Below are 25992 nucleotides of genomic sequence, written 5' to 3'. Positions count from 1 at the left end.
ACTGTTAGGCATTCCTACAACTTCTGAATGAAACAGGAAAATAGTAATGTATCTCCTTATTTACAAAATATATCAACATTCTGACATAATTTGTTGGCATGCTGTGGACAACGTATGACATTTTATTTGGAGATAAAAATAAGTTTTTATGCAGTATTCTGGAGGTCAAATTATTTCACTTTATATGAATGATAATATCTTCACAGAGATTTAAATAGAAGTGTGTTCTTCATTGTATAAATATTTTTATAGGCTATTCAAACTCCAAATGCTGAAATCTTTCTTTCTGTTTTATATTGACATTAATCTTGCTCTTAATTGCTTTTTAAATGCTTAAATTCTTGTTGCTCTTTTAGAAAAAGAAACACTGTTAAAAAAAATTTTTTTAATAAACGAAAAAAAATCCAAGATACCTGGGTTACATGCACTTTAATCTTTGCGTCATGCAGCACTTAACAAAATTCTTGTTAACGTACACTGTTAATTTCATTAAATGAAAAAAACAATATCCTCAGTTATGTTTATTCTGTTATTTCAAATGTAGGATTATCGTCATATTATTGAAAGCCTTCCAGAAGATGATAAACCAGATTTTTTTGGCCTGCCTGCTAATATTGCACGTTCATCACAACGTATGATCAGTTCCCAGGTAAAATTATGTTTTTCATCTACCTCTGATTTTTTTCTGCCTTTAATGTAAACTAGAGAATCCAATCACCTGTTCATAAACGTGGATTTCCATAGGAAAGACTAAACGGAGGGATTATGTATTTAAGACATAAATATATAGGAGCTCCTAGATACGACACAGGACCCAAGGGAATACATTTACTTGTACCAGCAGTGGGAAGTCAAGGCCAAAATGGCAGTAATAGCTAGTGTTCAAGCATCTGATTCCCACTACTAGGGTACCATAATGCAGTAGAGCATGGATCTTCCGCAGGTCCTGTGTTTTATCTGCCTATCCGCACCATTTTCTTGGACAACATACAGAGACTCGAATGGCAGTATGTGTAACAGTTGGATTAAGCCACTAAGGCCTTTAGTTTTGGGAGGAGTTTGACTAACAGTGGCTGTACCTCAGTCTGAGTTGAAGTTAGGCAATACTTATAGGCAGATCAAATTAATGTTGTCCATCCTTTGCTTATTCTGGTATGCTGGAAATTCCAGTAATATTCAGCTCCAATATGGAAAAAGTTTTGCACTTTGAGACGAAGCTTTAATTTTTTGTTCTATAATTTTTGTTTTCATTGCTTTTCTGTTGAAGAAAATATGGATGAGAGCATACAATTACTGCATAAGTACAAATCGTCAGTGATTAGAGTATTTTATTTGCCCGGTAAATGAATTATGTCAGGTAACATTGAAAATTGATTGAATTGTGAATCTTATTATCAGAGCTGTGAAGAGACCTGGTCTGTATATCAAGACTCACTTTAATTTTCTGCATATCCATAGCATGTTGTCTTTTATAGGGAAAAGTTACAGGGAAATAAAAAAAAGATTAAATTAATTGGAAGTACAGTGCATCCCCTATTATTTAAAGATTTAAAGTTACTTTGTTATATATAAAAAATGTTTGCTCGCATTTGCTTAAAATTGCTATGAGACCTTTTAACTGTAAAATAAGTAAATAAATCTTGCCTTTGAGTATTGCATTTCTTGAATACCAAATATATCACTGATAAATTTGTTTAAATGTGTTCATGGAAAGCTATGTTTTCAAATGATTTGTTTTATTATTAGGATATGGTACTGTAAAGCTTCACAAAGATATCAGTACAATCAGGGTGCATAGGATAATACATTGAGCTCAAGGACTCCTCCTCTGTTAACAAAGCCAAAACTTGCACAGAGTCTCAATGTACCTCAGTGCTTTGTCTTTATCTGATAGAAAGTGTTATGACTTCAAAATGCTATCTTGTATAATACCCATTTCACATATCTGTGTTCTTTGAAATCGTATTTAACATTTCCTCAGTTAGAAAAATGCCTTCATACCAGATGGAACACAGACCACAAAATACAGTGGTTTTTAATGCAATTTGAAAACACGTGAAAATATTTTCCTTATATCCTGGATTATTCTATACCTATGCTAGCATTAAATCGATTCTGAGAGGCTTATTCAATATCACTTCAATATGTCTCTTTGAGTATTTCTATTGATAGCTTTGCATCCTAAGCCTTTAGATGCAATTTCAGAGTGCCTATGCTATGTAGTGGAAGCACTGAATTTATGGAATTTAAAACATTTGCCCCTCTTAAAAAAAAAAAAAAAAAGTGAGAAAATGTACTGGTTATTCAACTGCTTATCTGCTTATTAAATTAAGAACAATTTTTTTTACACCTTATTTCTAAACACACTGAATCCAAGAACTACTGCTATTGACAAGCCCTTGACAAGAGTGAGTTGAAAGGCTCTTTTATACACAAAACCAGTTACAGTATCTATTTTTTTGCTGCATCACTACAAAGTGGACAAATATTAAATATTTACTTAGAACATCAAGAAAGTTTCTTGATGTAGCTGCTCTCCTAGATTCTAATGCAGTGTATTGAAAATGAAGTGGTTGGTAATCTTCACTACAGAAGACAATGTGGTAGCAAAAATGCTGTCAAATTGAAAAACTGACTAAATGTTCTAAATATTTCTTCTTTTGTATTTAACAGTGAATAGATTTTGTTTTAAAAGCTTCTTAAAATCATTTACATAGACATCAACTTCGAATACTGTCAGATACGCTATAAACTGTTGATTTTTTAATATGTTGCAGCTATGCTTATATAACTTGTTAAACTTCTCAGTTGTTAAACATGCTGGTATTTGAAAATAAATCCTTAGTAAACCTCCACAAAATCAGAATACATTCAGAGTTACTGTGTGAAGGGAAATAGAAGGCAAACTTCTCCCTTACATCCAAATTTGTACTCTACTGAACTGTTCTGTTGAAGCATGGATTATAATTTATAAATTCTGGATTGTAATCTTGAAAATATGAGATTGTTGATGTAGATAAAATGAGAGATTTTCTCATCCTTCCAATAATAGTTTGTTGTATTTCTTTAAGCCTTATGCAATTTAAGTAACAAAACTGGGAGATATTTTTTATAAACTGAGTTTCTATAAAACTGTCATTGTACCGCCATTCCATTTCTGGTAGTTTGGTAGTCCTAGGTCCACAGATGATTCCATGGCACACAATGTAAAATTGGATGATTGCCTTCTAAAACCTGGTTGGTTGATGGTTGGTTTCTTTTTGGTCAGCAAGCCAGAGCAGAGAAAAGCTGAATGAATTACAGAAGTGAGAAATAAATTGGCACCAGCCCAAACAATCACCCTGTTACTAACACCAGAAAGACTGAATTTAATACCTTCTGTGTCCTGTGCTTCACCAAATCCATGCTAAATATGTGGTGTATTCTCTTATAATTTATATCTACTATCCCATATAGGTTCTCATCTACAAGACATTATCCTATCTCAGTCTATATTTTTACTAACATCTTCTTCCTTATGTGGAGATGCACGGAGTTGTACTGTCTGTCCTACTGAGCTGGAGATTATAGAAGGCAGTTTTATTTAAACAGACATACTTTGAAGTCATTTGTCTAAACCAACTGACAGCAATTGTGACTTCCTCATCTAAGTGTTTACTTCAAACCTCAGAGACTATTCAGATGTACACTGTTTTTAAGTCAATTGCATTTAGCAGTCTTATATTGTTTCAAAATATTTCAAAATAAATATTAAAATACTTAACACTGATATATGTTACTAACTGTGAAGTTGTACTAATGCAATTCTTTGATAAGAAATCTAATTTCTTTTTATCATTTTTTTCACTACACAGGACAGAGAGCTTAGATAATAGACATGTACATTTGCCATAGACTTTCTATGAATATTATTTATGTTTCGTGCATATGAATGATAACTTGTGTTGCTACAGCATCACATTTTTCTGCTGTAGTAGAAATTTGCTGCAGCACAGTGCAGCATTTTGCAGTTATGCAGAGATCTCCTACTGCACTGCTAGTGTTTGGGTAAGCCTAAACCATAGCATTAAAAAGAAATGGACTTTTTTCAGCAATATAAAACACAATTATTAACACAATTATTGAATATATTTATAGCTTTTGTTTTGTTTTGTTTTTCCAACAAGAAACTTCAATTCTAACTTAAGACCAGAATAACACTAGCTATATTATTTTAATATTGCTCATTACTCATTTAATTGTTAGAAATTATGTCTTAAAATGTTCTGTTCTGCTCAATTCAGAGCATATTAATACTGCAAGCATCCTGGTAAGAGCCATTTTCTTTTTAGAAAATATTTGACTTAAGTATATATATGATCTTTTCAGCAGCATGACTTAAAATGTTTTTCTAGATTTTGTGCTTAATTGCTTTCTGTAGATAGAGCCAAGTTAATTTTTAGTGGCTGTATTTCTATAGTTCACTGTGTCTCTTTGGTTCTGCCTCACGTACTGTTACAAGACACAGCATCCCATAGGTTGGATATGACTGCGAGTAATCTCCTGTCTCTTGTGATGTTTTCCCTGCAGAACAGTGCAGGCAAAATAGAAAACAGCTCAACTGACAATGCAGCTACAACAGTCATCATAGCTCATCCTGTTTTGTTTCAGGCAGAGACTTCAGGCACAGCTGCAACTCTAGTTCCCTCACGCTCACCAGGAGTAGTTACCACTAGGTTACTGTCATGCTCCTTTCTTGTGATCTGATGAACACTGTATTTTTGCCTGTGTATTGGCCTGTATTCAGATGGTTTAATCTCCCAGTCTAACCTATAATGTCTAACCTATAACTAATGATTACAGCAGTCTATTAAACTATGTGAAGGTCTGCTTAGTATAAGGTCCCATAATTTGGATCTTTCTTTAGTCACCTTCTTACAGAGCTGACTCTTGACTCCATTGTAGTCTCTTATTTTGGGACTATATTTCTCATTTTTATGAATCCTTATGAACCTATTTAATTCTTTATTGTAATTTTAATAGAATAATAATGAAGTGCATTCAACAAAACACCATTTATTGTTTGAGATAAATAGAATTTCTCCATACTGAAATGTACAGGCCTCTGTGCGTATTTTTACACCTTGGAAAAGCAATTAAGAGCTACCTTGTTCAGTGCAGGACTTAGCAAACAAGTGTGAATTATCACCACTAAACACCATGGGCAGATGAAATGAAAATGCAGAGACATTGTTCTGTCTCCTTCCCTTCTTTGGACAGCAGACTTTACTCGTTACAGGCACTTAGGAGAAAGTCTTCTGTTGCGTGAGTCCATCAAATCCTGTCAAATGGCTATGCTTGCAAATGAATATAGCCTACACAGTAGCTATATATGGTCAGCTGAGCGGTTAATCAAAATACTCTTTAATAATATAGTAAATCACTTTGTCAAAAAGGCACATCCAGTAGCCAGCAGGTTATCCAAGACTCCTCAGATATGACTGCCAATAATAATCAACACAGCTAGCATTTAGTTTACTTACTATTAATTTTTTCATAGAATACTGTATATAATAATAATATCTCTGTATCAGGAGTTGATGAATGGTGATTCTTTTACATGTGTAGATTCATTATGCTTCACAGAAATAAGTTAGGCTTTATCATAGAACCATGGAAAGCTTTGGATGTGAAGGGACCTTACAGATGATCTAGTTCCAGCCCCCTGTCATGGGCAGGGACACCTCCCACCAGACAGACCAGGTTGCTCAAAGCCCCATCCAACCTGGCCTTGAACACTTCCAGGGATAGGGCATCCACAGCTTCTCTGGGCAACCTGTGCCAGTGCCTCAACACCCTTGTAGTGAAGAATTTCTTCCTACACTGTCACTACAAACCCTGATAGAGTCCCTCCCTTTAAGTACTGGAAGACTGCTATAAGGTCTCCTCAGAGCCTTCTTTAGGTTAAATAACTTCAAATCTCTCAGCCTTTCTTCATAGGAGGAGGTGCTCCAGCCCTCTGATTGTCCTAGTGGCCCTCCTCTGGACTCTCGCCGACAGGACCATGCTGCTGTTCATATGTTGGAGGCCCCAGAGCTGGATGCAGTACTCTAGGTGATGTCTCACGGTAGTGGAGTAGAGGGGGAGAATCCCCTCCCTCGACCTGCTGGCCATGCTTCCTTTGATGTAGCCCAAGACATGGTTGGCTTTCTGGGCTGCAGCTGCAGCCTTCTGGCTCATGTTTGTTTTTTTATTCACCAAAATTTCGTATCCATCATATCTCATGAGACAGGTCTCAGTGAGGTTGAAGAACATATTTTCATGGACAAGTGAGTACACTTTTCTTACACATATCATACAAGGAGAAAGAATAATTACAGTCTCTCCATATACACTAGTACAGCATCTTGAATCTTCTGTATTCGCCATCTCAGAAACAGCAAATGGAGGACAAGTCAGTGGCTTTGCAGTTCAATTTTTACGAACTTTAGTGAGCAGGGTTGGGAGGGCTGTATATGCATAATTGACTTCTTAAAGTTCTTCAAAGTGCTTAAGGTCTTTATAAAATTAAACAATCTTTTGAGCTTCAAATTGTTGAAGAGTCCAGAGACTGTAGTTTCTTGCCAACTTTGCAATGAAATACTATAAAATTATTTGACACTTTATATACCAATTAAAAATGTTGAGCTGTGAATACTTAAAACTTCAAATAATTGGGTTCTGATTTATTTAAACTGACATTGCTGGAAGTCTTTCACCTGCTATTTTTGTACTTCTTCATTTTACGGGCTTTGAACCTAGCCAATGATTTTGCAATAGCTTTGCAATAGCTTGCTTCAACAACCAGTTTCAGAAAAATATTGTAGTCTTACATAGCGTCCAAATCTGACTAGCATTTTCTGTGGTAAGGTAGAGAATATAAGATAATTTAATTTCCCCAGATGCATTTCTCTCAAGCCCAGCTTTAGATTTGTCTTACCTATTTTGTTTCAGAGAGAGTGATGCGAATCACTCTCACTGCTCCCAGTTAGCCACTCCATTATTTTTATTATCTGAAGGTGTTTGCAGAAGGATGGTTCCTTGAGATACTCCTTTTTCTTTTAATCAGAGATACTTATCTCAGCTCCTTTGGTAATTATTGATTCTGCCTTAATGTCCCATCTAAATAACCTCAGAATGTCTTCATGAATCCATTTGGTATTCATGAAGACACCATTAAAAAGGGTTGAGTTGAACAATTCCTGTCATTTTAATGTGCTTTTTTCTATTGTTAACAAAAGAGACAAATTTACATTTGACATATCTAAAGGAATGTCTCTCCCATCATGTTATTCTCTGAGTGCTTTCTTCTGGCATTCTCTTTGGACTTCGGTTGTTGCTGCCTACAAACCTAGTTAATTATTAGGTTAACAAGCCTTCTGGAAACATCCCAGCTGTGCAAACAGGTATTGTGACTCGTGGGATGCTGCATCCACTCCTGATATGAATATCCCTATGGCCAGTTTGGGTCAGCTGTCTTGGTTCTGTCCCCATCTAGCTTCTTGTGCACCCCCAGATATCTCGCTGGCAAGGCAACACAAGAAACAGAAAAGTCCCCTGTGTGAGCATTGCTCTGCAGCAACTAAAACATTGGTGTGTTGTAAGCATTATTTTTGTCCTAAATCCAGCACCATACAGCACCATACCAGCAACTAGGAGGAAAATTAATTCTATCCCAGCCAAGACCAGGACAAACTACCAAAGCAAGTGACTGGTTCACTCAACTAATTGTGGCATCCTTAGGCAAGGCCATCATTCACATTGTCGAAAGAGAATAGGCCTTTGAGACTGACCTGATGATACCTGTCCACTGTCAGGAACTTTTCTAGAGTGAAGTTTAAGATTGACACATTTTTTCCAAAACTTTATTTCAAAATGTAAATGACACTTTAATTTGAAATTGATGCATGAGAAACAGGGAAAGCCATGCATGCCGATATAAAATGGCATGAAAGGTTGGAGTCTGGGATAGAAAGTTTTTTAGATCATGTAATCAGAGAAATTTGTTTAGAAGGGACCTCTGGAGTTTATGTAGTCCAATCTCCTTCCCTTAGTGGACCTGTTGCCAACACTGACCATAGCTTTGTCTAGGCACATCTCGGAGGACCTCTGAGGAAGGAGCTTCCACGGCCTTTCTGGGCAGTCTGTGCCAGTGCTACACTTCACAGATTGTGAACACTTCTTCATGTCCTGTTTGAACCTCCCAAGCCACAGCTTATAGCCATTGTCTTTTTTTATGTAGTCTGAAACTAGTAAGACGAGATTTTCTCCACAGGCTTTGCAGTTTCCCTGCAAATAGTTTTAGGCAACTATCATGTTATAAATGAGAATCCTCTTTGCTAGAATAAACAGGCCTTTCAGCTTCTCCAAGTTCACATGTAGTAGGATCCTGACTATTTTGATAGTTCTGCTACAGACTATTTCCAGATTTTTAACATACCTTTTGAATGAGGGATCCCCAAAGTGAACAATGGTTTTCAGATGTTGCCTGTATAAGTAGAAATGGATAATATCCTCAGCCTTCCATTTTATGAAGGATATCATCAAAAGATTGGCACCACCTGATTTTAAAGCTCTCAATTTATTGTATTGTGCACTCCTGCTAATTTAGTGTAATCCACTGATTTGTCGAATATTTACTGTATGCCATCGTCCAGGTTGTTCATGGAGAAATTGAACAATGTGGGCTCAAGTATCAGCCTGCACATTTCCTTCTCACTAACTGCAAGCCAGATGCCAACCCTTGATTCCTTCCAGCATTCCAGCCAGCTTTAAACCCAGTCCATTCTTTGAAATCATGCTTCAAGCCTGTGCTTCCTCAGCTTCCAAATAGAAACATGGTAGGAGAGGATGTCATCAGCTTTATTAGTGTTATCCCTCACTCTTCTCATTCACATAGTCAGTCACTTCATCACAAGAGGCATTTCAGTTGATCAAACATCCTATGCTCTTGGTTAATCCATGTTTGACTGTTCCTTATTCTCTTCTTTTTCCCTCTGGTGTTTGGAAGTGGATTCCACATGGATGTTCTCCTTGATCTCTCAAGGGACAAAGATAAGGTGAAATAAGCTGTTGTTGCATGAATTCTCCTTCCAATTTCTTGAGTTGGGCATGTTACCCATCTTACCATGAGTAAGGATTTTCCCTGATTGTCATGACTTTTCATGTGCAGTACAGAGCAGCCTTTCCATCACTTTGGTCAGCAGCCATAGACAAATCTCATCTAGATTTCATCGATTTGAATACATTCATGATTCCTAAGTATTGTTTCTCTTCCAGTATTTGCTATCCATTTCTTTCCATGCAAGGAGGCCATTGAATACCTTCAGACCCTCCCTCACTTATGGTCTCTTCCATTCATGAAAAGCCCAATGTTTTCTTTGAATTTTTGCATATGTGTTGAAACACACCTTACCATTAAAGTTACTTGCTAGCCACAGACAGGCTTTGTTTTTTCTTATTTCATCCTAAAGTGCTCTAGTAGTACTTCTATCTTCCTGCTTTGTCTGTCTTTGATTTTGGTTCTTGTCTGTTACCTTTTTAGTATTTATTCCAGTGAGAAGCTCCCAAGAATCCATTAAGACTTCTGAAAATCCAGGTCTTTCTGCACATTGAGATGGTTTGCTCTGAGTCTTGCTCAGAAAAACTTGCATTTTCCTCCTTTTTAATCAGCTGAAAGTCATGTGTTGTCCACTAGGCTGTCTCTGATTTTACTTCTCCCTTATGTTTACTTCCCAGGTGATCTTGATAGCAATTTCTTGAATAGACTGGTGCCAGCTTTCTTAAAGTCCAAAATCTTAACTCTGCAGTTTACCTTATGCCCATTGTTAATATGTATAAAAAAGTAAATAATTCATGTCCGTATTTGCAAAGTTGTCTGTTAACTAGGGCTTTAGAAATTTCCTTTAATGATGTCATAATGAATAGAGTACAATAAGCAGCTTTTTCACTTTGAAATGTAAGGATACACATTTACAAGTGATGGTATTAAAAAGGCTTCTCTGACTGAAAGGTAACTCTTAATTCAAGTTAAAATTGAATACGATTGCAGGTCTCCTGTGAATTTTATTCAGGCTTTTAAGATATGATTCCCATAAAAGAATTGTTGATGCGATTCTTTGACATAATATAAAGCTTGTGTTTTATTTCTCAGTAAAAATCTCATCTTGCAGATCACTGCCATAAATATCAATTTAGATATGTACTGTAGTAGAACGCACATTGTTATAGGGAGTATTTAAAAGTGTGTAGAAATGACCTATCTCTGTATTTCACACTTATTTTCATATATTCATATCATGACATTTCATACTTAGCAGGAGTGGCAGCTGAATCACTTGAAAATTTAAGAGCTTGTTCTAGAAGAAACTCAACATACCAAAATAGCATTCACATATTATATCAGAATGACTTAAGTAAATTATGGTATCTGAACAAAGTCAGATTCACGAATTCTGGCAAAAAAGTGTCTTGCCTGTGTACTCCAGAGAAATTACACAATCATAGAGACCTCACACTGAATGCATTGTAGAAGAGATTGCTTAAAAAGAAACAATTTAACAAGATCAGTTAGAAGCCTAGAGGAGTAGTCTGGTGGTTTACCAGTGGTAGGTAGCTCAGCACCACTCTTTCATTCCATCTTCTTGAAAGGACAAGGGCAAAAATATGACTAAAAAAAGTTGTAGACTGAGATAAGGACAGGGAGATCTTCACGGATTGATAGAATCATTCAGGTTCGAAAAGACCTCTAAGATCATCTAGTCCAACCTTTAACCTAGTACTGACAAGTCCAGGGATGGTGACACAACCACTTACTTCCCTGGGCAGCCTATTCCGATACCACACAACCCTTTCAGTAAAATTTCTCCCAGTATCCAACCTAAACCTCCCCTGGTGCAAATTGAGTTGATTTCCCCTTGTCTTATCACTTGGTGCTTGGGAGAAGAGACTGATCACTCACCAAATACTGTCACGGACAACACAGACTCACTGGAAGGGAGATTAATGTAATTTATTACACACTGCTATCAGACTAGACCAGTGAGAACTGAAAACAAACTAAAACCACCCTCCCCCCCCCATCCACTGACCGTTGCCTTCTCCCCCTGAGCAGTGCAGGGGAACAGGAAATGGGGGCTGCGGTCAGTCCCTGGCGCTTCGTCTCTGCTGCTCCCTCGCAGTCCCTCTCTGCCCCTGCTCCCCGTGGGGTCCCTCCCATGGATGCCGTCCTTCCCAAACTGAGCCTGCGGGTGCTGCCCACAGGCTGCAGCTCTTCAGGAACTGCTCCCACACGGCTCCGTCCCACGGGGTCCATCCCCCAGGAGCAAACTGCTCCAGCACGGGTCCCCCACGGGTGGGCAGCAGCTCCCCCCAGACCCCCTGCTCCTGCGTGGGCTCCTCTCAACGGGCTGCAGCGTGGAGATCTGCTCCATGTGGGACCCATGGGCTGCAGGGGGACAGCCTGCTCCACCAGGGGCCTCTCCACGGGCCGCAGAGGAACTTGTGCTGCCTTGTGCCTGGAGCACCTCCTGCCCTCCTGCTGCACTCCCCTTGGGGTCTGCAGGGCTGCTTCTCTCTCAGCTCTCACCCCTCTCTCCCAGCTGCTGTAGCACAGCAGAGTTCCCCTTCCTTCAATCTGCTCTTCCAGAGGCCCAACCAGCGTCGCTCATGGCTCAGTTCTGGCCAGCAGCGGGTCTGTTTGGAGATGTCTGGAGCTGGCTCTGATCTGACCTGGGGCAGCTGCTGGGCTGTGCTCACAGAGGCCACCCCTGCAGCTCCTTGCCAAAATCTTGTCCTGTAAACCCAAACCAAATAGCAACTTAGATAACTGCAAAATATAATACTCATTTAAAATAATTACTGTTGCTATTCAGCCTGTGCTTGAAAATTAGAAGTTTTGTTGAAAAACTCTATAACCTTTTGTTATAGCTATTTTTTATTTTATAGAGAATACTTGTGGAGTTAAAATGAATGGTAAACTAATAATGGAAAACAGTGCAAAAGCAATCTAGTAAGATAAGCAAGTATGAACCAGGGTCAGGAAACATGAAGTGTATCTTGTCTCATTAAATGTAGTTGCAATAATCTCCCTGACTTCAGGAAAACAACATTTTATCCTTTAGTTCTTTTCTTTTTTTTTTTTTTTTTTCTGCCCTGCTCTCATTTTTAGCAAGTCACTGACTGATCCTATACCTCATCTCACGATTCTTTATAAACCTTGTGGCTTACATTCTAACTTCTTGGTATCTTCCTAAATTGCAGTCAGTTTCATGATGGTAGCACAGATTCAGTGCTGGTTTTTACCTTACGAATGACAGCAGCAGAAACAACATGGTTAGTGGAGGGTGGACAAGGCCACCTGGAACTCTGAGACTGCTAGGTCATGCTCGAGGTTAAGATGAATACATCCACCCAGTACTAAGTTATACATACAACTGCAGTGTTTTTACTATATATAGAATACTGGGGCTGTGGGTTGTGGTTATTTTTCAAGATGCAATTGTAATATAACGATAGCTGTAGCTTCTTGTCTGTTCATCAGCAGACTACATTTTCCTTTTCAAACTCTGGATCTTTAAAGGGTTTGAGAGCATTAGTACTTAACTTTTTATCTACTACACCCCCATAATTCTAATCATGGTACATAGAGTAATATGAGTGTAATTACTGTAAAGCATGTAATTGAAATTATTCTGAACTTATTATGTTATTGCTATTGATGTCAGGATGAACATAAAGCTGTTTTCTTAAAATAATTTTGTGTTATATAATTTTTGTATCAACTGTGCAGAGCATATAATTATTGACATTTATTAAATGCATCCCACATCACAAATATATGACTAATAGGCTCTAGCAGAAATTGATGAGTAATTCCAAACTCTATTTATTATTACCCTGTAATTGAGCAATTTGAGTACTTAACTAGAATTCTTAAAATATGGGAAGTATTTTATATATATCAATGGTGCTGCATAAAAGATGTGCTGTGCCAAATAATGGAATGGAACCCACAATGCTGTGCTCCAGTGGAAAACACAGCCCTTTGTCATTGTAGTTTAACAATGCAGTACTTCAGTTAACCTTATTAATTCCACAGCATTGGCACTGTGTATATGAGAATATATTTGTACCCTGTATATGAAAAGTTTGTTCTTTTCTAAGAACAGGCTGCAGCTTTCCGGATTTCTTATTTTTTTTCAGGGTACGTAATGAGCTGAGGTCATCCACCTCTTCTAGCCTTCCTTTTAGTTATGTATATTTTCCAGGTAACAACGTATCCTGGAGGCCTCTACAACTTCAAACACCAGTCAGATTACAAGGAACAATATCGAAGCATATAGTTTTGTCAGAAGCTGTATCAAACTGGAGTGTATTCCTGCCTTGATACACTATGATCAATGAAAAAATAGTCACATTGCCCTGAGTTATTACTTTGCCAGTATTTATCAAGGTGACTGTTATAACTTCCTATTTTAATTTAAGCTGTAAAGTCTTATAAAAATCTAAATATCTCATTGAACAAGTCTTACTCAGGTTTGATCAGGTTTTATTCAGAGAAATTAAAGGTATAAGTGGTTTCATTGCTAAGACTACATCCTTTTAAAGCTGGTAGATGGCAGTAGAGTATCTATTTTGATATTTTCTATATATTTATGGAGAGTTTGTTAGCTTTTTGTTCAAGAATAAAACTGTTTTTATCTGTTCTGTAGTCTTGGAGAAAAATAAAACAAAACAAAAAAAAACAGAACAAGTAGCTATCTGACTGGCAAATCCTTTCTGCTTTGTATTCTTAGAGCTGTTAACATATTAAGTTCAGAAGTGATGTGTCCTAGAATTTTTTTATTTTTCTAATTTATTGACATGGAATTTCACACTCCCTGCCCATGGCAGGGGGTTTGGAACTAGATGATCTTCAAGGTCCCTTCCGACCTGAGCCATTCTGTGATTCCACTCTAATATGTTTTAGGTTTTAACTCATTTGTCTTTTGCAAATTATAAAACCACATGTAAAATTTGACTTTGTAGTATAATTTTTTGAGTGAATTGCTTATGAAAAAATACAAGACTTAGATATAAGCCTGGTTTTTATTATTTATTGAATTTGTGGTAGCAGTTTTTGCAGTAGCTGTGAATTACTGAAGCCAAGACTTTCTTCATGTTGTGCATGAGTAAAGAACCGAAACAGATTTTGTGTTGCTGGAATTCTGTTTTCCTGGAATTCTGTTTTTATCAAGATTAAAAGAAGGAAATGTTAAAATCTTGACATCACCTCATTTTTATTTTTCAATCACATTTTTATTATTTGTTTTCAAGTCTGACATGACTTTCTTGTCATTTCATTTGAAGGTACATGGGGATCATTCATTATCTTTATTGTTTTCCATTCTGTTCATTCTCTCTCTTAATTTCTCTAAATGTGTTTTCTTTTACTATAATACAGCGGTCAATATTAGAACAGCCTATATCCAGAGAAACCCATAAAGGGTGAAATAGATGTAAAAACTGAGTTGGTCAATTAGTTTTAATAACCGGGTCAATAAATATTGACATTTTAATCTTACTACCCCACCTTTACTAATATATGCAATTTACATTTTCCCATGCTGACAATGCAAGAAAGCATACAGTGCATGAATTTTCCACTAAGAAGGCCAAAAGTATTAGGTAATAGTTTCTGTGTACTGCCCATAGTTATTAGATGCTCTGTTCACAAATAAATTACTCTATTGAATTTTTAAATATAAATAGTTTTATGATTAGTTTACCTTACGTAAAACAGGCAGTTTCTGCGAAGATTGATTTTTCTGAGTAATCTTCTCACCTCTCTTTAAGCAGACAATTATTTGTGATTGCTTTTATTTTTTGATTATATTTATTTCCATCCCTCTCATATTTTCAGTCATGGTATTGCTCTCCTCTTTATGGTGGATTTCTCCCCCACCCCCTTATTCATTTATTCAAAACATTTAGATTGTATTTGGACTGCACTAGAACAACATACAAGAGCTTTTAATGTAAAATATATTAAAAGAATATGTTGAGATAACAAAGGTAAGCATTGAAAGGTATTGTAAAAGTACTGGGATTTTGAGTACCCTGTTTTATACAAATATGATTAGATTTTCACATTGCTTAGTATTGTAAGTACATCTGTAACTGCTTGGTAACTTTCCAAAATAGAGTACAAAGGATATGATTCAACAGACCTAGATGTCTATATCTGGGTCTTGTCACTTTGTGGTCATAGAAGTATCATTTTTAAAGTATGATTAATCTTGTTGTATTTAAAGTATGATTAATCTGAAGTTGATTGTAAAGCAAGCTGAGCTAACTGCCTCACTTATTATTATAATACAGCTAGAGGAGCTGAGTTCTGCTTGAGGTTTGAAGTTAGGTTTCCAGGAAATAAAAACCATTCTAATTTCTACAACATAGACCCATCTGTCTGAGATACTTAGGTAAGGAACTTAGTCTTCCTATGTACACACTAGGAAGGACTTTTGAAGGACAGTTTAGCCCACTTAATATCTGTCTGTTCGTTATGTAGGGAGACAAAGGTGGTAATCTTTGCAATTTAGATGCTTTTAGTAAGTTCCTAAAAGTAGCTAGGATAAATTTGAATTTGCACTTGTCTGCTCTAAGTTCAATTTAAATGTCTATACACAGTGACCTCTCACAGCACAAAAATTATTTCTTATCTGTAAGTATGGATTCCTAATCACATTCCCTTTTGCAACTGAGTCAAGGTCTCATGCTAGGTACTCATTTCTGTCCTGCCACATCGTAGACCCATTTTTGTCTTTCATATGACTCCCACACAAGAGACAAAACTTACTTGTTTTGCCTTGAGATGGAAACAGTTCCTGTGCAGGAGCTGCAAACATACCATGTAACCTGGAAGGCTTTTGTGATATACCTTGTAATACTAATACAGAAATAGATTTAACTCCTAGTTTTTGTCAGGTCATTCCCAATCTTAATACATTGTGAGTATTATTGGTATATAATACCAATGTGAGTATTTGACCCTCTTGTTTGTACAGAACCTAAATTGAAAAGAGAAAGATCCAGTTTAGATATTAGGGGAAACTTTTTCATCGTTAGAACAGTAAAGCAGTGTGGAACAATCTCTCTCTCTTCGGGAGAGACTGTGCAGTCTCTGTACTGGGGATTTTTCAAGATCAGACTGGATATAGCAGTGAGCATCCTGGTCCGATCCTAGAGCTCACCCTGCTTCAAGAGGACAGACCTTTTGAGGTCCTTTCCAGACTGATTTATTCTATGACACTGTAAAAACTCAATTTGTCTTTTCATTTGCGTAACATTCAGAAAGAGACTGATTTGAAAGCACTGAGGAAACCTTCTCACAGGCTTTGGTTTCATGGGTGCAAAAAAATGGCACACTAAACAATGTCCATCATATTTAGTCCCTTACCAAAAGTTTGGACTGTTGGAGCATTTCAATGAGAAGGTCAACCTGAGTTGTTTGACACCCATAAAACATTTTCATTTACCTCTTGAAGATGAATGACTGTTCTAAGGTACATTTTTCAGAAAGTATTCAGGCTGAAAGAGCCACCTGTACACAAAGTTGCAGCACAGCCCATTATTTTTTAAAAATTTCAAGTAAGTAAGTTATGCTACCATCATACCTGTTACACTTGAGAGAAGAAATGAGAAGGAATGGAAAAAGTTTAGACTTTTATAGCTTAATTAAAAGCTTTTTTTTGTTTGTTTCAAACTTATTGTAAAAATTGGTTTGTATATTTTACAGGTAGATTTGTATATATTTATAGTTTATATATATATATATATCTTTTGGTTTATGTCTTGTAAAACATTTAACATAAGAATCAATTATAGTAAATGTTATAAAAGTTAGAATAACAGTTCAGTGTACTGTCATCTTGTAGTGCTTCATAGTCCCTATCAAAGCTGATAAACAAAAGCTGTTTGCTTCAGCTAAAGAAAATGAAAACAATTTATGAGAAAAAGAAAAGCAAACATTTGCATATCTTTCAATAATAGAAAGTAAGTCCAAACTTAGCAGAAACAACTTGACGTCAAGTGCCTGATTCTGGCTAACAGTTCTGAAAGACTAATGAATTTTTTGTTACCAAGTTTTATAAGTTAAGCAAAAGAGAATCAAATTAATAAATCTTTCTCTAAAATTTATTGTAAATAATGTTCTGTGAAAATTAACTAAAATTTTACCTAAAATAGCTAAGATGCTTAATGGACATTTTCATAGAATTTTTTACTGAAGTATTATTTCTGTATAAATATATATATATATATGTATGCATATGACCAGTTTGTGTGGAGTTATCAGGGTTGCTAAGAAGAAAAGGCAGTTGAATCTGATGAGCTGGGCACTCCTCTTCTTCATGAGAGTTTTGCAGTTATTCTTTTAATTGGTTTCTTTCTTTCTTTAAGTGAATAAATATACATTTAAGTAATTTGAGCTAGCATGAGTAGCTAAGTAAAAAAGAGATCCATGGGAGAATTCTCTTGGTGTTTTGATGCCTGATAAGTACTGTGTATTTAGTAACACACTCTGTTGTTTTATTGACTTTTTAAAAAAAATATTTTTATGTAGATTTTGTGGAAAATAAGATTTTTAATGAATTATACACCTCATTAGTTTTCAAATTATAGTTGAACAGAGACAATTAAAGTGATAAGAAAAGTATGGACTTATTATGAGTGAGGCTCTAGTAAGTATCTGAATATGGGTATTGCTTGTGTTTCAAATAGATCATGATTAGTAATTAAGCATGCAGAAAAGTGTGGTCCATAGATAAATTAAGAGTATTTGCTGTTTGCATTCTTGTATATTTTTGTTTATCCTTCTTCAAGCTTTGCTTTTGTATTCCCATCACTCAGGTCATTTCACAGCTTCGGATCCTGAGCAGGTCAGTAAGTGCTGGCTGCAAGTTTGACAGAGAAATATGGTCAACTGAACTTTCTCCTGTTCTCAATCTATGGAAGAAACTTAATCAGGTAGGAAAGTAGTTTATTTGAAAAGACAACTATTTTTTTCCCCCAGCAACTACATTAAAAGTAATCTTTAAGAAATTATCTTGAATATTGAAACATAGGGAGTTAAAAGGTCAATGAAATGCATTTGAGATGGGAAGTATAATGTTACATGTATGTAATTAAATATGAAGTGTACTTGTGGGGTAATAGCTTACACTTTCTCCTTCATATGGAAGTGAAACCACACGCACAAGATATGACTAGCATCTTGTATCTGTTTACAAAAAGAACAGTAATATATTAGCCTTTAACTTAGTCTTTTCATTTCTCTGATATTCACAAAGCAATGTTTAATGATTTTAAATATTGAATTATTTCTTCTATGATATTGAAATATGTACATTACCCTTAGATTGATGATTCATTGTGACCAGAAACGTCATGACCTAAAAACATATCTTTTACACAAAACATTAGAATGAGAAAAAACCTTCCTTTTAACTGCATAAAAAAAGTGACACAAAAAAGTTACACATTAAAATTCACAATTACATTTTGTAATTGCTCACTACATTCTTCTTTATTACACGCTAAGTGTATGATAAATCAACTTTTTGTTAAAATAATCTCTTGTTACTAAATAACTTTGTGATGAATCTGCCGCCCCTGAAATGGGCTGTTGTTAACCAGGTCTGTCATCCTATAAAGAAAAGGAATATATTTCAATGTGACACTTTCCGTTATACTTTAGTAACTACACATTTAAGTCTACAATCCTTCCGTACAAGAGCTCTGATGAAACAGTTTCATATATGTATACACAAACAATCAGAAAATTAGAGATTTTTGATTATAGTGTTTGGAAGATTGATAAATGAGACTAGTTTTAAACTGTACAACATAAATATACATTAACAGCACCCATAGCTAACGATTAGTTCCATGGTGTTGCTAGTCATTAGCACTACATTAGCACTTGTACTTTATAACTTGTGTCATAAATTAGCTGTGACCATACAGTACCAGGAAGCTGAAGCCACATATTTGGTGCTGATTGCTATGGTCCTTGATGATCTTAGTCACAGACATGGGGGTAATCGAGCCTTAATGTTCCTTGACAAGGAAAGCTGGTCCTGAACCACGTTTTGCCCATTGGCCTCAAATCTGCGATCTCCTTTTGTAAGAGTTTTCACTCTCAGGAGGGCTCTTAGCCTTTTTACCCTTGTTCCTGGACTACGGACTGCACAGTGCTGTGGTGAGCTATAGGTGGTACCTTACTTTATGACTTAGATGTTTATCTTTCTTGCTTAACTGCATCTTCTTGTCTTAAAGCAAAAGTCTTGTCAGATCTTAACATTGCCGTTCCCCAGTGACTAGTAGGTAACCATCAGCTAGTTGTTCATACGTCTCAGACCACTCTTCTTAACCTGTGCACAATACTTTCATAGCCTTTACTGTTATCCCATGCTTCAACTTCACATCATATCAGGAGACCTGGTACTGAATTCCACGTCAAACAGCAAGCTCTCTTAACGGGTTGATTACCAAGACTAGAAGGCCAGTACTGGGGCCTCACACAGTTATTAACATAAAGCCTAGTTAGTGTGGCCTGTTCCTAGCAACAGCAAGTTTATTTGTGCAGGACTACAGGGTACAAAATGTTACAATTGTTTGCAATCTTACTATATTCTCTTTGAGTTCAGAAAAAACAAACAAATAAATAAATATTGATTAAATCTTGTGCTTAGTGTGCTTCTATGGATGCAGGAAACCTTTGGTTTAGCTAGAGAACCATTCTGTTCACTAAGGATTAGCTTCAACCTTACTGATTTACACAGTCTGTAAGATCTCTTATCACTGACCATCCTGCCATTCTTAAGTTTTCCCGTGTGAAAACTTAACTTTACCATATAGCTTGTCTAGTTCAGAGAACTGAGCAGATAGTTTCTCTCTGACATTTGGGTTTACTGATATTCTGTTCTTGTTACACTGCACCTGAGAACTTTTAAGAAATGCAAAATGCTCTCTGTGATCTGTGCTGTAATAAGGGCTCAGTTTAGTTACCTAAAAATGAGGCTTCCAGTACTATTTCAGAAACCATCAAATATTTATGGCCTGGCAGGTATAACACAGAAACTGTAGGAGACCTGTGATCTGCTGGAGTAGCATCTAGAGGCAGAGTGAAACATCCCAGATGTCACTAGATGACTGCCTGAATCAAGCCTGTAGTGCTTATCTGTCCTTCTGTGTCATTTTAAATAGATGCACCATATGCATCTAGAAAGGAATCTGTATTTGACCTACATTTTTATTGCTCATAATATTTTTTGGGAAAAAAAAAAAAAGACTCCTGTATCATCTGGAACTTTTTTCTTTTTATAACGTTTTTATGCTGTTAGCAGATTCTCTCTCTCTCTTTTTTTTTTTTTTTTTATATATATATATATATCATTTGTAGATCTCATTTAGAATAGGATGGCCTCTGACTTGATGTAGCATTTTTGGAGAGAACTTCTGACTAAGTTTCAAAAATATAAATAAATATGCCCTTCATCAAAAGTTGCTTTCATAGGCTGTTTACTTTAAGCTTTGAAAAGGCTGGACATGTATAAAAATTCTACATATATTCCATACAGATTTACATTCTAATTCTTTATTCATTGCTCGAAGAAGGCATCACCTTTGTTTTCAGAATTTTTAAATAAAGTCCTAGAAATCAAAATAAAATCGTTGAATTGCTACTCAAGTTAACATCCACACATTATTTTATTTATGCATGAATAGGTACAGAATATGAGCTAAAATGATCTCCCAATTACAATGAAGTAAAATCAGAAATAACTTTTTATTCCTGAAACCTGTAAATTTATTTTTTTTGTATTCTCAATTCTGGAAGCATATCATTTATGTGTAGCTGCAGACTATTATCATTTTTCTTTTATCTCTTGGATACAGATAATATTAAAGTAGAAGCAGATGGGATAGATGCTGAAAAGACCTTCTATTCCATTTACAAAAAGCAAATGTTAGTCTTCTACCTGTCAAATGTAATTATTACCAGCAGTAGTTGTGAATAATGATTAACTATCTGTTTCAAACTGTCTGAAGCTCAGGAAGTGTCCAGTATAGATCTGAATTGATTCTAGCTAATGTATTTATAAATTCAAAGCCGTTTTTAAAATCAGCTACTTTTTATTCCAAAGGGCAAAAGAGCTACAGAAGCTTGTTAGAATTAATATGTAGACAAAGATTAACTATGTTTTAAACATTTTTATTCCAGTGCAGAGAATATAAAACAAGGATTAATTCAAAAAAGTTTTTCTTACAAATGCCTTGAAAATAGTTATTCAGCACTTAAGTGCTGATGATTCTGAAGCATAACAAAAATATCCACTTCACAAAGGTTTGACCTATAGAATTTCTGCTGAAATAATTTGTCATAGTCTTCAAGTGTGGACATATGTTTGTCCGTCCACTCTTAATATAATGTAGTGATCACTTCTGTATGTGGTGACACACTGTCCAAGTTTAGGTGGTACCATGGACAGCAATTGACTGCATATTTCTCTAAACTGAACATCAATGCTTCATCCTATAAAAATTGACATAGAATATATAAGAAAGACAAATTGAAAGAATGCCTGTGACAGAATGATAGAATTTATGCAGTCAGTGAATTTGAGAAATCAATCAAAAAACACACATTATACCTGATACTGGCTAATGCAGTGGTTTTACGCTGATGGCTGGCTAAGCTCCACCATGCTGCTTTCTCGCTCCCCCTCCTGAGCAGTCCAAGGGAAGAAAATATGACTGAAAAAAAACCCTCATGGGTTGAGATAAGGACAGGGAAATCACTCAGCAAGTGCTGTCATGGACAAAACAGGCTCAATGTAAGTGAGATTAATGTAATTTATTGCTTACTGCTAACAGACTAGAGCAGCGAGAACTAAAAGTAAACTAAAAATATCTTCCCCCCATCCACCCTCTTCCACCTCCTCCCTCTGAGCAGCACGGGGGAAAGAGGAATAGGGCTGTGGTCAGTCCCTGACGCTTTGTGCCTGCCACTCCTTCACGGTCCCTCTCTGCCCCTGCTCCCTGTGGGGTCCCTCCCACGGGATGCTGTCCTTCCCAAACTGAGCCTGCAGGGGCTGCCCACAGGCTGCAGCTCTTCAAGAACTGTTCCCACACAGCTCCGTACCATGAGGTCCATCCGTCCCCCAGGAGCAAACAGTTCCAGCATGGGTTCCCCACGGGCAGTAGCACCCTCAGGATTACAACCCTGCTTCAGGAAAGTAGACCTTGGACAGTTTAGTGGTCTACTTGGAGGAATCCCATGGGACACTGTTCTGGAGAGTAGTCCTGCAGAGCTGACTGCTTTTCAAGGTTCACTTCATAGAATCATAGAATATCCTGAGTTGGAAGGGACCCATAAAGATCATCAAGTCCAACCTCCTCCAAGCTCAGTGGTCAATCTCAACAAGCAGAAAACCAATGGCAGCAGGAGGCCTCCATGGGTGAGCAAGGAGATCCTTGGAAAACTCAAGCATTAATAAAAGTGTAGAAGAGGTGGAAGCAGGGACAGCTGGCATGGGAGGAAATGCTGACACAGAGGTGCTGTCTTGAGCATGCAAGGATGAGGCTAGGGAAGCCAAAGCGTATCCTGAGCTGAATCTGTTGAGGGATATAAAAAGCTGTACTAGGTATGGCTGCCATGGAGTTAACTTTCCAGCCCATAACCTTAGCAGCAGTAATGGTGCTGTCAACCCACCACAAGACCAACAAGAAAGGTTTTACAGGTATATCAGCAATAAAATGAAGATTAGGGAAAGTATCAGCCCACTGCTTGAGTGGGAATGAGGGCCTGGCCACAAAGGACAAGGAGAAGGCTGAAGTACTGACTGTCTTCTTTGCCTCTGTTTACTAGTAAGATCAGCCTTCAGCGATCCCAGGTGCCCAAAAGTGATGGGAAAGTACAGGGCAAGGAGGACTTACCCTTTGTAGAGGAGGATCGGGTTAGGGAATGTTCAGACCAACTGCATATAAACAAGTCCGCAGACCCTGATGAGATGCGCTCATGAGTGCCGAGGGAGCTGGCTGCCTCCACTGTGAAACCACTCTTGGTTTTCTTTGAAAGATCAGGGTGACTATTGCAAGTTTCTGAAGACTGAAAGAAAGGAAATTTTACTCTTGTGAAGGAATGGACAAAAAGGAGAATCTGGAGAATGATAGGCCAGTTAGTCTTACTTTGATCCCTGTGAAGGTGTTTGAGCAAATAACCCAGGAAACCATTTCCACGGGTTTCCTGGGACCATGAAGGTGATTAAGGATCTCTGTGATAGGAGGAGCAGATGAGAGCCTGGATTGTTCAGCCTTGGGGATGAGAAGGTTTAGGGAGATTTTATCAGATTGTGTATTTGCTATTGGGAGGGAGCAAAGAAGATAGAGTCAGACTCTTCTGAGTGATGCCCACTGACAGCAAGAGGCAATAGGAACAAATTGAAATAGGGGAAATGCCATTTAAACACAAGACAAAACTTTTGTACTGTGAGGATGATCAAACACTGGAACAAGCTTCTCAAAGAGGCTGTGGAGTCTCCATCCTTGGAGATACTCAAAATCTGACTGGACACGGTTTCGGGCAGCCTGCTGTAGCTGACTGTGCTTTGAAGTTGAACTAGATAATGTCCAGAGGTTTCTTGAAGCTCAGATATTTTGTGATTCTGTGAATAGCAACCCTTCCTGCTCAGTTTTCAGAGCTATCTCACACAAACTGAGCAAAATGGGAAATATGGTTTGAACCTTTTAGATATTTTGGAATAGGAAATCATTATTATATATTAATACAGCAATGAGATCTTAAATGCTTTAGCGTTTCCAAAAATATTTCTGGAAACTTGAAGGGCTGTTTTTCCCGTTAGTGCCATACATTTCACAAAGACCAGTTAAATGTAACTGCCACTTATTCAGACAATCTGCAACTGTTGAGATGGGGAGTTTATTATTTTTAGTCTATCCATAGCAACAGAATCATTGAAGTTGCCTCTCTTTCATAATGGTTTATTAATCTATCCAGGATGAAGACTCTGTAATTAATTTTTCATTGATTTTTACTTCAAATTAAGTAGGTACTTATAATTGGGTGCAAATCAATACATCAATGTGTTCAAAGTTACACAAGTTAACTTTCCCTTTCTATTTAGCTGTTTGGGACTAATGCAGAATCTCTTGACACTTTCATTTATGTTAGCGTCATTTGAAAATACACTTTTTTATTCTTGCTGTTGGAGAATATCCTGGTAATAAATGCAGTCCTAAAACTGCTTCTGCAGTGCCTTTCAGCATGATTTAATAACAGTTTAATACTAATCAAATTAATTATACTCTCATGAACCTGCCATTAAGTTAAAAACAAACAAACAAACAAACAAAAACAAGAAAAACCCACAAAACACTCAGATGCTCAGTATAAGCTTGCATTCAAGATTATTTACTGAATAAAATGAAGGCATCGCTAAATAGCTTGCCAAGCAGTTGTTACACAAAATTTAAAACAAATCTTCCTTGATGTTGAAGGATCATAGAATCATAGAATGGTTTGGGTTGGACCTTAAAGATCATCCAGTTCCCATCCCCCTGCCATGAGCAGGGCATCTCCCAAGATCAACAAGTTGCCCAAAGCCCATCCAGCCTTGAACACCTCCAGGGATGGGTTACCAACAGCTTCTCTGGGCAAGCTATGAGAATCCTCTGACAGAAGAACTTCCTCCTAACATTGAATCTAAATCTCCCCTGTTTTAGTTTAAAAACATTCACCCTTGTCCTGTCATTACCTGACTGACCAAAAAATCACACCATCTTTATTATAAGCCACCTTTAAGTACTGAAAAGCTGCAATGAGTTCTCCCTGGAGCCTTCTCTTTTTCCAGGCTGAACATCCCTTGTTCGGTTCATATGGGCCCACTTTTCTACCTTGTTCTGGTCCCTTTGGATGCCGCACCACTTGGTGCAGACTGCTTGGTGTCATCTGCAAACTTGCTGAGGGTGCCCTCGATGCCATTGTCTATGTCACTGATAAAGACATTGAACAGTACTGGTCCCAAAACTGATAGGGCGATGCCCCATTAGAGCGTGTTCGCCAGTTCAGGGCCATCAGAGTAGTTCAGCAACCTTGTGTCCTGGAGTCCGTTCTCTTCCCACACAACCTTCTGCCATGACAGTGTAGACCAGGCCCCATATAAGCACTTAATTGTCACATAACTGAATGTGCATCACTGTCCAACATAATGCAGGCACCATATTTTAGTTTTCAGGGAAGCACAAACATTTTGGGCTGCATCTGGGGCTGCGTAAGTGTTCCATCATGTCCAAATGGCTGTTATGAACAGAGAGAGACAGAAGGAAGGGCTGTAATTTGTTTGCAAGGTGGATGCATTTTCTGCCTTGTTTCAGGGAAATTTTTATGTGCCTTAATGAAAGATAAAAGGCCCACTCATGCTAAAAGTGTTGAAACTGTTTCAAAATGATATTTGCTGAATAGAAGATCACAGGCTGTCATGATTGCCAAAATCATCATCTGTTCTGCCTTATCATCTGTTGTGTTTGTAAATTGAAGGTTAATCAATTATTTTCATAAAGTTGCATAATGCTGAAAGACAATTGCAGAAGTTTTCAAAATCAACAGGTTGCTGCTGTTTTATCTAAAAAATTAGGAACCTCACCTTTAGCAAAAGAGCAACCTTTTTTTTCACTGAAGAAAATCAGTAAAATGGGAGTATAGGGTCATTTTTGGGGGGGGGATTTTCAGCAAAGGAAGGAAGAATCAGAATAGGTGTATCAAAAGACCAGTGGCATATTCCAAAACCAAAAAACAACAAAACAGAATTTTAGAATCAAACACAGAACTAACCAAATGCAGAAAATATATTTTCATTATATTTCATTTCTGAGGAGCAGTTTTCAGAACATACAGGAGTTTGAAACAGTTGT

General features: G+C 37.0%; 1 protein-coding gene across 5 annotated transcripts in view; it reads left to right on the top strand.

The window, feature by feature from the left end:
* Positions 1-25992, top strand: part of DYNC2H1 (dynein cytoplasmic 2 heavy chain 1) — a 164647-nt gene that overhangs the window by 98081 nt on the left and 40574 nt on the right. For all 5 annotated transcript variants that reach the window (XR_011806518.1, XM_038175934.2, XM_038175931.2 and 2 more), the window contains exons 82-83: positions 545-649; positions 17908-18024. Coding sequence is in view for 4 of the 5 variants with exons in the window: in XM_038175934.2 (XP_038031862.1) it covers positions 545-649; positions 17908-18024 (222 nt within the window). In the remaining variant the exon portion in view is untranslated. The remainder of the gene's footprint in view (positions 1-544; positions 650-17907; positions 18025-25992) is intronic.

The sequence above is a fragment of the Anas platyrhynchos genome, chromosome 1 (genome assembly GCF_047663525.1).
Source record: "Anas platyrhynchos isolate ZD024472 breed Pekin duck chromosome 1, IASCAAS_PekinDuck_T2T, whole genome shotgun sequence".
In the NCBI taxonomy this organism is placed as follows: domain Eukaryota; kingdom Metazoa; phylum Chordata; class Aves; order Anseriformes; family Anatidae; genus Anas; species Anas platyrhynchos.
Note: the sequence above shows the minus strand (reverse complement) of the source record. Positions and strands in the feature narration are given on the sequence as shown.